The sequence below is a fragment of the Oryzias melastigma genome, linkage group LG15 (genome assembly GCF_002922805.2).
Source record: "Oryzias melastigma strain HK-1 linkage group LG15, ASM292280v2, whole genome shotgun sequence".
Classification (NCBI taxonomy): Eukaryota; Metazoa; Chordata; class Actinopteri; order Beloniformes; family Adrianichthyidae; genus Oryzias; species Oryzias melastigma.
In genome coordinates this window covers 28,228,102-28,242,136 of record NC_050526.1, presented here as the reverse complement: position 1 = coordinate 28,242,136, position 14,035 = coordinate 28,228,102, and the positions used below count along the sequence as shown (strand labels likewise).

The window sequence follows — 14,035 nt, the reverse complement described above, 5'->3', positions numbered from 1 at the left end:
TTAAAAAAAAAAAAAAAAAATATATATATATATATATATATATATTTACTAAATCAAAGGTGACGTTTTAAATTGGCTATGCTTATATTCAACCTAACTGTAAAACAGTTTCTCCCCCACAAAGAAAAAAAAAATCATAAAGTTTTGTGTTAAAAAGATTTTCCTGCCTGTGAAAAAGCTGCACATTGTTCCACAGCAGCAGAAACAGAAAAAAAGACAGAGTAATCAGATCATTGTCACAGGATGAAGCTGGCAAAAAAAGACAGACAGACAGTAATGTAGTGAGCTGGCTGCATACTTTCAGCCGTGCAGTCTGGAAAAAGCATCACTGAGCTGTCGCAGCAGCACAAACTTCATCCACCCAGAAAACCTGCAGTTGCTAATGTAGGGAGTCTTCAAACAAATGCAGAATTTCTGGGAGATAAGAGATGAACTAAACTGGAGTTTGACATGAGCTGGTCATTGATATGATCCTTTTCCCCTTGAGACCGCTGATACATTTCTGCAAAATGTTCCTCACTGGGAATCTGGTTAGTGCTTGTTAGGAGTTCAACTGAAATATGAGCAGGTCCTTTGGGGGTGGTGGGGAGACTAACCCCAGCTTCCCTTTGACCCTTTAACCCGCCCCCCCTCTCTTTATGGCCCTCCAGCAGCCTGATTCCACCTGGATTTAGAGCTTGAGCTGAGGCCAGTCTGCAAGCAGAGATTTACTGAGCTGTTCTAATAGACTAACTCGATAACAGCTAATCAGTTCAGCAGACACTTTGGTATGACTTCCCACTTTAAAATAGAAAACGACTTTTAACATTCAGTGTATCTGCGGATCCCTCCAGTTTCTGGATTGTTGCTGAATTTTTTAAACGATAATGATTAGACATCTCAAAGTTTAAACCATTTTTGTTAAAAGATTCACTGAGTAAAACAAACTGAACTTAAGTTGGGTCTTAGGTGTTCGCTTAAACTTGAATTTTGGAGGGGGGTTTGACCCGTCATGAAAATGGAAAGTACATTTCTGGTGCGTGTGGTAAGTGTATTGCAAAGTATTTGTAAGGCTAATAGAAGTTACCCATGTATGTAGTATGGGTGATGCTGTTGTTTCCTATCGCCCACTAGAAAAAGAATATTCACACTGGACACATTTGGTTTGGTCAAAGTGAACCAGAGCTCGTCTCCCCAATAATCCGGAACAAAGTTTCAGTCTAAATGGTGGTCTCGGTTCAGATCCAATTGGACTGAGCTTTAGTTTGCTCTGAGATTCCTCTGTCTGAATAAAATCTGCTCCTGGAGCAGAATAACTGGACTTAAATGGCCACCATAGCCAGTGGTGACATGATATGAACAAAGCAAGAATGAAGCAGCAGGACAATGTAAAGCAACAATTATCATGTTGTCAAAGCGGGAAAAGGGTCCAATTTCTAACTTGTTAGAACACTTATTTTAACACCACTAAAACGCTTACTACACACTTTTCTGTCTCATTACGCAACACGTGCTGCTGTGACGTCATTCTGAAAGCTTTTTAACAGAAGACTCCTAAAAACAAAGCCATAACACCACGATGGAGCACAGCAACTCAAGGAAATGTGGTTGATTCTCACCGTTTTCCGGACATTCTATTAAGTTCTGTTGCTTCATTCCAACTGTTTATATCAAACGACCACCAGCAACTGTGACCGTTTTGGTCAAGTTATTTTATTCTAGGAGTGGATTGTGTTCAGACCGGGGAATGTCAGAGTGAACTAAAGCTCAATCCAATTGGAAATGAATAGAGACCACCTCGGAAGATGGGTCCAAGAGCAGTTCCTGTTTCTGGACCACTGTCCGCTTGGGTGTATTCAGACTGAAATATTGTCCCGGATTAACAGGGGAAACGAACTCTGGTTCACTTTAAACAAACCAAATGTGTCCAGTCTGAATACACCCTCGGAAAGCAGCAGCCCCTAAATATCCAATACGAGTTTGCGCGACCTTCACACACTTCCTTGCTTGCAGCGACGCCGCTCATGTTTGACACTTTAGAACCGGCACAGACTTTCAAAAAGACTTAGCGCCAGAAAACAAAAAGATCAAACAATCGGAGGAGGAGGAGGAGAAGGAGAAGGAAGAGCTGCAGGACATTCAGCTCTCATTTTAGACGAGGAACATTTGTGCATGAGGCTTAGAGCAGCAGAGCTTATTTAATTTATGACCCCCCCCCTTGCAGAATAAGCCCGCTTTTGTCAGTGGATGTAAAGATAACGACTACTTTTACAGCTGTGATGCTTCCACTCAAAGATGTGGAACAGCAATTCAGTCATTCAGAAGACTCCTAACACCACCAGCTGATATCTTTTTTGTCTGAAAGGAAATTAAAAATATGGACAGCTCAAACTGAGAAGGAAGGTAGTTTTCTTTCTTCACAGCATGCTGCCATCCATGCAAATGTTCAAAGAGCGCCAGAGAGGAGTGGCGAAGGAGGCCGCCTCACTTAGGGCTCATGTGTCATCTGACCTCATTTCCAGATGGACCTGGGAGGTTGTAGGGGAGGCAGGGGTGTAGCTTTCACTGAAAGCCTTTCTTCATCTCCTCCAGGATGACAGGATGAGCGGCGTTCATACAAAACGTCTGCCTGGAAACCATCCACGGATGAATGAAAGAGCAGCGGTGAAGTCATGGCGCAAAAATGCAAAAACGTGAAATTCAGCGATCCATCTTTCAAAAGATTGCAGCTTACAAAGACGCTCAGATAACCAATCCGGAGAGGTAAAGATGATCTTCACATCTTAACTATTTTGGAATTTAACCATAAAAATTAAAAACGAGAAATAATTCAATTAAATTTATCACGTTTTGCCTGAATACTAGCTCCAAGTTTTAATTCTGAAGACCCCAATCAGACAGTCGCTCTCTATTTCAGCTTTCAGTGAAGGATTTCATCAGAACATTTTTATCTTTTTTAGAAACATACCCCAGAGTGATGCTGATCATCAGCCATGCATGGATGAACTGGCAGAGGACCAACCCACAGCAGCAACCTAAGTATTCCGCTTGGAAAAGGGAGACTGAGAAGAGGAAACTAGAGATCTGAATCACTGACCAATTCCTACGTCTATTCAGATTAATACAGTTAAAGTTTATTACATTTGCATTTCAAAGTCAGATTTTCTTGGTCATAAAAAGCCTTTTTCACATCATAATCAGAAATTCAGAGCCAGAGATTCATAGATGTTATCGGTTAATTGGAATTTTTGGTTCCTGGTGACATTGAGGGTGGATTGTTCGCCGTCCCCAGTTCTACTCAAAATCTCCAAACCATTGACTGTATAAGAGAACTTGATCACCCCCGGCATTCCAAACAGGAATTACCCACTGGCTCCAAAAGCTCAGAATCCCATACAGTTCTATAGAAAAATAAACAACTATTAGTCATTTTATTTGTCAGAATAACCATTTTTGATCAGATACCTTTTTATTATTATTATTTTTTTTTTTTACTTCTTGATAAACCTCTTTCATATTTTTTTTTCTGTGGTTTAAACTATACAAGGTATAAACTGACCAATCAGCCTCAATTAAAGTGGGTGGAGCCTGCTGGTCCCCATGTCTAACATTCCGAAACCTTTGACAGATTTTGTGTGGCCCACTTTCAAGTGGCAGGGGTGTGGCCTTCGAACAGGCTCACTCCTGATTGTCCAGTGTGGTTGCCATGGAAACGTTGGCTAAGAATGATCATTACTTTCTAATGACACCTGGCTCCAACATGGCGGCGTATGTATTGGGAAAAAACTGACTGTATAGAATTTAATTGGTGCAACATTAGCTTCCTCTGTCGGTCCAGGTCATATATGGTCAATGGTTCTAATCATCCAGATAACAGTCAACTCCTCCATAACATATTCAGGAAATTTCACAACACTGTGGATTTGGAATTTAATCTGTGAATGTTTGTGCACTTTGTCGAGCAGTTCCTGCCTCTTTTCACCTCCTTACAGCAGACATTGACCTACAGACCACATGGGCCCCTTTGTTCTCGTGTTTGGAAGGTTCTGTAGATCCAAATGGCAGCTGATACTCTGTTCTGTGACTGATAAAGTGAGTAGTTGACGTCATGATGTTCTCAGTCATGTTTTGTTTTCGCAGCACAACAATAGTGTTGTCTTCTGCAGGATGATGGCCTGTGCCCGAGAACGGAAGCATATCTGTCATAATGTCTAGCTCTGAAGAGAAGCCTTTCCCATAAAGAACAAAACTAAATTAGTGCTTCATGGGAAAGTCAATTTTTGTAGATGCAAATCAGTTTTATTTACAAGTCTGGTTCCATATTTGAAGCATTCCAGTGGCGGTAAAATCCCCTTTGGTGTTAAACAGGAAGAGGTCTCTATCCACAGGAAGTCAACATCCAAACAGCTGCCAGCCTTCACCTCCAACTGTTGTCCAAACCCACAGGGAGAGCTTCTGCCCAAAGTGAGGAAAGGCAGGACCGTGACCCGCTCCCAACCGGGATGAGCATGCAGAGGGGTGACGGTTCAAGTCTGCGTGTGCGCAACAGGAAGAAACAACAAAACGTCCATTTCCTCTGCCGTCTGGCACACGGGGGTGACCCAGAGACCTCCGTAAATTGTGAAGAACAACACATTTCTGTCTGTCATCGTGTCACCAGATAAGGACAGGAAACGGCGTCCTGTGTGTGCTGGCTGCACCTGCACACAGAGCCTTATTGTAGAACCAGAACCGTGTTTGTCCTGAGTGTGGAGTGACCCGCAGGTTCTGGAGCAGACGCTGCTGACAGAGACCCAAAACGAGCGATACAGATAAGCCCTGAATTTAACTTTATTTACACAAACAAAACACAATTCTTGGACAAAATCCCACATTACCAAAACACAATTTCAGAAAATTCTATTTTCTCACTCCATCAAGAGAACAATGGAGGCATCTCACATATAACTGCATTAATAATGCATCAGATTATATTGGCCACAAAAAAAAATCTTCAAATTTTTACAAAATTATAGCAGAGCTTTACTGCATAAACACAAAATCTCAAAACATATTTTTTATTATAAAAGAAGACAAAGCTAACATGCACTAGTAACTTTACAGCACCAATTTGTTGTAAGACAATAAATCTAATTTCTTAAGTCATTTGATCTTACATATTTATTTTACATTCTATTTTTAGCAGAAGTTCTTTTTTTTGTGATCAATACGTTATTTTATTCCAACAAACGGAAAATCTGTATTGAAGGAAACTTGAAATTTTATGTACATTTTTATCTCACTAATAATTTTTAAAGATAAATGTTTGTTTAAATGTGTCATTTTAGGCTTTTTTATTTTTTAAAGATGATTACTGTCTAGAAATAAAGAGAGGTGTGTTGTAGTGCTTAAAATAGGGGATATAGTTAGGTAAAAAAATTTATAAATAAACCTTCATTAAAGACATAAAAATCATTTTTGACATAATTCCTAGTTCAAGATTAATAAACTTAGAAATAAGTGTTTATAGCTAATTTTGAGATTTAATTTAGTCTTTAAAAGGCAGGTCATCAGAACTTATTAATACAAATGTTACAAAGACAAATTCTACTAGTTTCATTTACATATATTTTTTACTTATAAAAAGGAAAAACATATTCTATATTTTTAGCTCTTTGCAGTTTTTTTCAATGTTTTTGCTTTAGGATTTCATACAAACGCAGCCAAAAATGAAACACAGACAAATATTTGACAGTGTTTCTCCTTTTGAGCCTTTTTCGAAGAAAAACAAAGTGGATACTTTTGATTTAATATTGCATTTTAGTTAAAAATGTATTTGATAGTTTAAGTTTTTAATAAAACAGTAGTTTTTGATTCATTGCTGTCAGCTCCACCAAACTCTTAACCTCCAGACTGTTCTTTCATCATGGTGTTTCTAAGTCGACATCACGTCCCGAATGGCCTCACTGCGTACATTAAGATTACGATTCACTTTGCTCACAATTTGCTTCAAACCTCAACTTTTTGGAAATTGTTTAGTTTTGATAGATTATTTGTTTATAATAAAATAACAACAAAAAGGTTCAGACAAATCTATTTTGAATTTGCTAATAAGAAAGTACCAATGAAGAAAACCCTTTCAGTTGGTTTTTAATACACCTGGAGTTATGTAATTAAATAATACATAAATAAACCACTGAAACGGATTTTCAGTAGATGATGTGGTTCCAGTTCATGCCTGTGAGGGTTTTTGTTTCTCCAAAAAACACTTTACAACTACAAGAGTACAGACTGTCAGGACTCCTCAGATTTACGACTTAAGAAGCTGATCTCCCCTCGCCGAGCTGACACACCTTTCCTGACATCAACATGGACATTGTCATTTACAGCAAAGTTTTAGACAAAATAAAAAAAATAAAATAAAGGATGGTTCCTCCAACCTGAGATGTGTTCAAGTCGCATCAAAATCCAGATGCTTTGTTTTAGTTTAGAGGCAAACAGGAAGATATGTCAGTGGGTTTAATGAACGAACACATCAAAAACATGCGTATCATATTGATTTTTCTATGATCTGTATTCCTAGTCTACATTTAGAACAGTCATAAATCATAAATCAACTATTTGCATTGAGCAGACGTCAAACTTCTGAAAGGATTCTACAGCGTCTCCTCTGATGGAGAAACAAACGCAGCTTCTCGGGGAGGTTCAGACTGAGGACAGCCTGAAAAGGATGGGGCCCTGAAGGATTCTGGGTAGAGTTGTAAAAGTGGGACGGGGAGAGGAAGGTGAAACAGAGTGTGACTGCAGAACAGGGAGGCTGTTTGTGTTTACCGTCATCAGAAAAACAGAGGAAAAAGCAGCGCTTGTTGTTCAACAAGCCCAGCCTTCTGTTCAGACAATTACTGTCTGCTAACGCAGAACAACACCAAGCAGGATGAGTTAATTATGAGAGCGTGGTGGAGCGGCAGGCCGGAGGTCAGCAGAGGATTCACAAGAGGGTTAAGTCAGGATGAATTAAAAGAGAAAAAAAGACGCCTGAGACAAAAAAAATTTAGACACGTTTGATGAACACCAACCAAAGTTCATGGGTCCACTCTGACCAACGTCTCTGCAGCAGAGAAAATAAAGGAAAGCTGTGGGGTTAAAGGAGGTTCTTTGATTGAGCACATTAGGAAACCTGTTCCTTTGCATGTGGTCTGTGTAGAGTTTAGAATCCTCCGTGATGATGTCTTCATAAGTGTCAGGAACTAAACCCCATGCCACAGAAGAATCAGGGTTGCATCTTCCTCTCTTCTTTGACAGCTGAGAAGATGAATCTGCTCCAAAGCCGAGGAGAACGTCGGCAGAACTGCTGCGCTTGTTCAACATTCAAAATGCATGAGCACATTTTCAAAGGAACCAGGAAGCTGTTAAAGATTCACAAGACTCCAGCGGCAGAAGAAGATGAAGCCACACGCGCCTCGATCATCACATTTCTTTCAGTCCAAGTACAGCAGGAAGTGGGGGTCAGCGAAGGGCCGTTTCAGATTCAAGTAAACCAAAATAAAGTTTTAACTTGACTGACTCTTCGGAGGCTCCAGCTCCTATGCACTGGTGAGGTGCAGAGGAACTGCCTGATGTCACTTCAATTGTCGTGTGTTGCTGTGATGAATTCATTCAGCCTCAGGATACAAAGAGTTAATGGCTGCTGGGATTATGCAATGGCATGCCAGACGCCTTTCTCTGCCCCAGCTCTTTTATTCCCCTTTGCTTTCCAAATAGGCCAAAGCCAAACGAGGCATTCCTGCACGCTGCAGTCAGATGCATTTAAATGCAGCCGCGCTCGTGCTTTGGCAGAAACGTGGGAACGAGAGCGAGTCGTGGTTCTGCAGGAGCGCTCCCCTTTGCCGGGCCTCACACCTGCCCTGCAGGGGAAATGCTGTTGGAAGGATTTACAATATTCTGAGAGGCTTACATCAACAGGGTGTCAAAGCGGCAGAAAGAAGGTAATCTTCCTGAAGAACAGGAAGGCGGGGCTCTCACCTGCAACAGGCGAGGGAATCAGAAGATGTGGTTAAAGCGATGGACACGATTGAGGAAGTCCTAATGCATGCTGAGTGGAGTCACAACAGCTGATTGTCTTCAATTTCCAAAAGGAAAAGGTCTTTTTCAAACTATTAGGACAGATGAAGTCAAGTGTATTTGAACCCTCAAATATAAAACAAAATTCAAAATTCCATTTTCAATTCAATTTAAAAACAATCCAGAGTCTAAATGGTCTAAACCTACTGATTATTTAGTGAAGAGAATGAAAAGTACGCAGAATAATCAATTTGTTGCTGCCGTTTCTCTGTGAAAGGAAAATAAAATGCCTTCACTAAAAGTAAAGGGTTTTGGAGATAATCCAGTGATGGATCTATGAAAAATATCTGAGTGATAAAGAATCTGTGTCCAAAAGGGTCATCAGATCACAAAACTGTCATTTTTAATCCCAAAGACATTTCAAATGCCATTCACCACTCAGTATTTTAACAACGAGGGAGCCAGTTTTTATGTCTTTTCTGAGGTCAAAAACAAATGTTCAAATTGCAAGGATTTTTCTGCTACTTTCATTTTTTAAGCACCTTATTTTGTTGCACCAACTTTTTAGATGAGTAACAACAACTAGGAAATCAGCCGCATTAAAAACCATATTATGTTTGAATAAAATAGGAAATTTAGCAAAGATACCAAGAGCGAACTGTTGAACTCCACCATTACACACTAATACAACTATGTCAAAAAAAGAAGAAAAAAAAACACACACACACTTCCTTCATTTAGATTAAGATAATTACACACACTGTTTCACGTAGCTTTTAATTTTGTTTCAGCCACAGAATACCTTAAATAGATTATACAAAACTGCTGCAACCAAAGAGACAGAAAATTGTTTATGTTGCATAAAACATGTTATAAAAAGACCTCTTTCAAAGTTCTGCTTTATAGTAAAAGCAAAAATATATTATTTTTTATTTAGGGGGGGATTTAATAGGATCTACTTATAGGATCCACTTTCTGTCACACCTCCCTATGTTCTCCTGTTTGGTTCAATAAATGCTAAATAACGTTAAATCACCACCGTCTGTATCTGTGAACTGGACTGAGTGACATCCTAAATAAAAAATAGTTTACTTCTGGCTTCAACCTAATAAAGTTAATATAGTTGCCATTATTTTGCTAAAGGGAAGCCAGGCGTCGTCAGTAAGCAGTGATTGGTCCAAGTCAGTCTGAGTTTCCATGGTAACTGTTCTCACCAATGAGGAGTGACCCCCATCACTAGAAAGCAGGCTCCACCTACTTTTACTGAGGTATCTGGTTGGTCAGTTTGTAACTTGAACTAAACAAAAAATTTGAAAAAAAAAATAGATTATCAAGAAGATGCTAAAAAAAAAAAAATGTATCAGAGCAAGAAGGGTTATTTGGACAAATAGAATGAGTAATAGCTGTTTATTTCTCCATAGAAGTTTATGCGATTTTGGCTTCTTGGAACCAGAAGCTATTTCTAGTTTGGAACAAAAAAAAGAAGGGTCGCTCAGTCCAATTCTTCTATACAGCTAATAGGAAACAGAACCCGTATTAAAGGAAAACCTTTGGAGCGTTTTTGGACAGGCCAACAGTCATTTCATTTTTAAGAATGAAATGGAAGAGATCAAAAGAACCCTGGAAATACAAGCCGACAACGCTTCATAACTTCCATCAATCTTTCCTTGAAATTGCAGTTCTGAGGCTGCAGTGTTGTTTTTGGCTGCAGGTGAATCCCAACCTTAAAGGATTCCAATCCTCACTATTGAACGCCCAGAGGAAAAACTATAAACAAACGGAGATTAACAACAGAAACCTTTTATTTGATTCCAACAACTAATGTTAAAGTCGGTAAATAGAGGAAGCTGTGGAACCGAAGTAGATGGAGGTTTCACATGACTAATGTTTAACTCAATACAATTTAACACTGTTTCCACATACAGCCACCCCCCCCTTAAAAAAAAAAACAAAAAACGAGACATGCTTGCAGCTGACAGATGAATTTTTGATGGATGGCAGCTGGACAGAAAATGGAGTAGATGGAGGAACATCCGTCTTGAAGGTGACAAGAAGCCCAGACTGGAGAGAAAGAGCCGGCATGTCTGTAACCTCTGAAATGCTGCAAAAAGATCCTCCCCCGAGAGCAGCGCTCTGTTTAACAGAGTGTAAGTGAACTGCACACACTGATGTATGAGCCCTCACACAGTCCAACATCCACCCATCAGTTTCTGCTGCACACAACCTTCCACCACAACACATATGGAGTTCCCTTAAACTATAACGGAGTGAGGGAAAGAGTCCACGGGGAAAGAACAGCAGCTTTCATGTGTTTAAATGCATCCATGTGATTGATGTGGACCTCAGCGCCTGTCCTTCAAATGAGGTTGCAAACTGCTTGTGCTACGTCACAAATACGACTTTTTCCCAACTGCATTTTTTCTCTGCTCCTGATTCACAACAATTTGAATAACAAAATACTAAATGAAGCACATTTTTTGCTTAATTTTCTGTATGTATGTACAAACCTACGTATGTATGTGTGTATTTATTAGAGCTGCCACGATTAGTCGACTAATCGACCATTAAAATAGTCGACGACTAATTTAATAGTTGATTAGTCGTTACTTTATATTATATTGAGTCAGAGTGTAGTAAAGTTGAAAGTTATAATGGCATTCTGCAAGCTTTTGGGGCTATTTTGGAGTTGGCTAATATGCTAGCCAGATGCTAGGTATTTTGTATAGTTTAGGATTTTTTCCGTTTTTTTTTTTTTGTTTGTTTTTTTTTATGGCTAATTTGGACTTTAGCTAACATTTCAGCTACATGCTAGCTATTTTGGCTAATTTAGGGTTTTTTCAGTTTTTAGGCTGTTTTGGAAATTAGCAAATATTTTTTAGTTTAATGGCTATTTTGGAGTTAAGGTAATATTTCAGCTTCACGCTAGCTGTTTTGGCCAACTTAGGCCTTTTTTTAAAGCTATTTAGGCTATTTTAACTTGTATTTTAGCTGGCCATCAACTTTCACAATTTCACCTATCAATAATAATAATACGTTTTATTTATACAGTGCTTTTAAAAGATACGCAAAGACGCTTAAAACTTCCCTTACAACTTCAACTTCAGCGCTTTTAGCTATTTATTTCAGCATCTTCAGCTATCAGCACTAGCATCTTCATCAGCCAAATTCAGCTTACAACATTCACACTACAAGCATCGCCAGTAATGCTCTAGTCTAAAGCTAATGACGGTAAACATTTGTGCTTGACATCCAGTTTGCGCATGACCCGATTAGTCGACTAATCGGAAAAAATAATCTGTGATTAGTCAACTATTAAAATAATTGTTTGTGGCAGCTAGTTTGTGGCATATATATGACTTCTATCATCAGAAAAATATCACAAGAACACATTAAAACATATTTTTTTTCATCTGATTGGGACTTTAAGATACACTAAACCACGTGTCAAAGTCTTGTTTTGGAGCTTAGCTAAAATTTCAGCTGCATGCTAGCTGTTTGACTAATTTGGGCTTTTTTTTTTAAAGGATATTTTGGAGTTTAACTAATATTTCAGCCATATGTTTGCTGTTTTGGATAATTTTTTTTTTAGGCTGTTTGGAGTTTAGCTAATATTTCAGTTACACGCTAGCTGCTTTGGCTAATTTAGGCTTCTTTCCATTTTTTAAGGCTATTTTGACATTTAGCTAATATTTCAGCTTCAGCGTTTTTAGCGATCAATTTCAGAATCATCAGCTATCAGTGATAGCATCTTCAGCGGCCAAATTCAGCTTACATCATTCACACTAGCATTATCGCAGGTAATGCTATATATCTAGTTCATAATTATGTTAAAAAGCTATGGTTTTAAAGTTTTTTTTTTATTACTTGGTTTTAGAGTGTTTAATAAATGTTTATCCTGTTCGGCCTGAAACCTTAAGTGTGTCTTGGATTTTGGACCCTTGTGCGATTGAGTTTGACACCCCTGCACTAAAGTATCCAAACTTATCCTTGAGTGGGAATTGATGCTCAAGAACCTCAATTCTAGAAGGTTTTTTTTTAACTCTCTTCCATTTCTCCATTCTTTAAATCTGATATTTCAGAACCCTTAATGCAAAAAGTATTAGCTTCAAACTTTGCTTCATACATTTCAGAGTGCAGACGTCTTACGGCTGCCTCTGAAATTCAGAAGTCAGAATTTAATTGCAGCCAAAAAGCCTTCAGACATGCAGATATGAAAAAACGCCAAGCGCATGGATGTTTGCATTAAAGAGCAGCTGCTGTGAAAGCCAACACTTTCTACACATCAGTGACGTCCTGCACTCGTCTGAGCATCGAACCCTCCAAAAGAACAGCAGCTGTTCCACCACCAAGCATTTTACAGCTTTGTTTGAGAGTTCCATCAGAAGCTTTGAATGGAAAAGTTCTCAAGATCTTCACCCACCACGAGAAGATGAACTGAAACGCAGGGTTTCCTTGATTATTTATTTTTTATTTATTTATTTTGTTCTTCCTTAAAAACCCTCCTTTGAGACAGAAGAGAACCCAAGCTATACAAGGCAGGAACAAAGAAACGTATGACAGATGTCAAGTCTTATCAATCCCATAATCTGTTTCCCTGAAGTTAATTACAGCTGGAATTAAAAAAAAAGTTATAAATATTTGGCCTGAATGTAAAGCAGCAGAAGATCAAAGGAACCACCAAACATGTTAGGAGCAGTTCACTTCAGGACCAGAGTTTGGCTTCTTTCTGCAGCCAGCAAGGGCTCCTGAAAGAGTAGAACTGGCGTGACTGAAGCGGGCCGCACATTTATAAACATAAACCCACAGCGGCCCGGACGCCGCCACACAGAGGACACATTCATCCCAAAACGGAGCTGTGAGGAGGCTGAGGGGGGAGCTGGAGCCACACAGGAATGTTTCAGCTCCAAACATCACGGCAGGATGGAGACGCCAGGATGGATCCTGCAGGATCACAGCAATCTACATGGATGTGTCTGTGGATTTCCCTGCAGCAGGGACTGTGGACAGGCTGCTGCCATAAACTGGAAGTTCTCCATGATCTGTTTCCATGCCACAATCAGGGAGCAGAACATGATGCTTTCATTAAAGCTGCAAAAGCCAAAGCTTGGAGAAGCAATCATTCCATCTCCTTTCAAAATAAAATCCAAATCTACGGATGACGGAAAACTAATACGGATTTCTATCAAAATCCATTTTTATTGGATTCTTGTCAGATTTTCTAGTAAAAACTGTTCTTTGGAAGTATTAAATTCAGCATTAAAAACGTGTTTAAACTTGTTTTAAACTAAATGCTTAAACTAACCCCCCTCCTCAGCTCAAACCCTACAGCCAATGGGGGAAGGGCCCCCCAACAAAGTTCTCCCGAACTCCTCTTTAATTAATTAAAATGGTGAGAGCGGGAAACCTCGTTGTTTCTTTCATTTGGACATGGACTGTTCTAAACGGGAGTTCGACCCCCAGAACCGCAGATGTTCGGGTTTCATTACTCAGGTCCAGTTGTGTTCGATTCCCACCTTGAAGGCTGATAAAGCCGAGGAGCCACGCCGCTCCCCGCGGGGCTCTGCCGCTCCTCCGCCGTGTCACCGTCCCGGTGCTCCCCGGTTCTCCGGTCATGTTCTCCAGCAGCGACCCGAGGCGGCTTCGTGAAAACAGATCCGCGCGCCGCCGTGTGCGAACAGGTCCAAACCGGAGCTGCTGCCGGCGCGGCCCCCCCTCAGGGGATCGAACGGCGGGCTCACCTGGTTGAATGAGGGGGGTACAGACGCATGTGGGACCGACGGTTCACAGGCCGAGTTCAGGCGAGCTGAAGCCCGGCGGAAAGTTTGGAGCGACGGGTAAACTTTCGGAATCCTCGCGGAGGGACAGTCCGCTGCCTGCGCGCATTCCAGCCGAGTCAGAGCCGCCGCCGCTGCCGCCGTCCTTCAGCACCGAGAGCCGCCAGACCAGACCAGCGCCGCGCGACACTTTCAGACACACCGACTCCAAGTTAACGTCCTCCCACCCACCACCACCGCCG

At 40.3% G+C, this 14,035-nt stretch overlaps 1 protein-coding gene across 1 annotated transcript in view; it reads right to left on the bottom strand.

Moving 5' to 3' along the window:
* Positions 1–14,029, bottom strand: part of ptk7b (protein tyrosine kinase 7b) — a 60,901-nt gene extending 46,872 nt beyond the window's left edge. The window contains exon 1 of the mRNA XM_024297928.2: positions 13,533–14,029. Coding sequence (XP_024153696.1) covers positions 13,533–13,632 — 100 coding nt within the window. The 5' untranslated portion in view covers positions 13,633–14,029. The remainder of the gene's footprint in view (positions 1–13,532) is intronic.
* Positions 14,030–14,035: the final 6 nt, after the last annotated feature.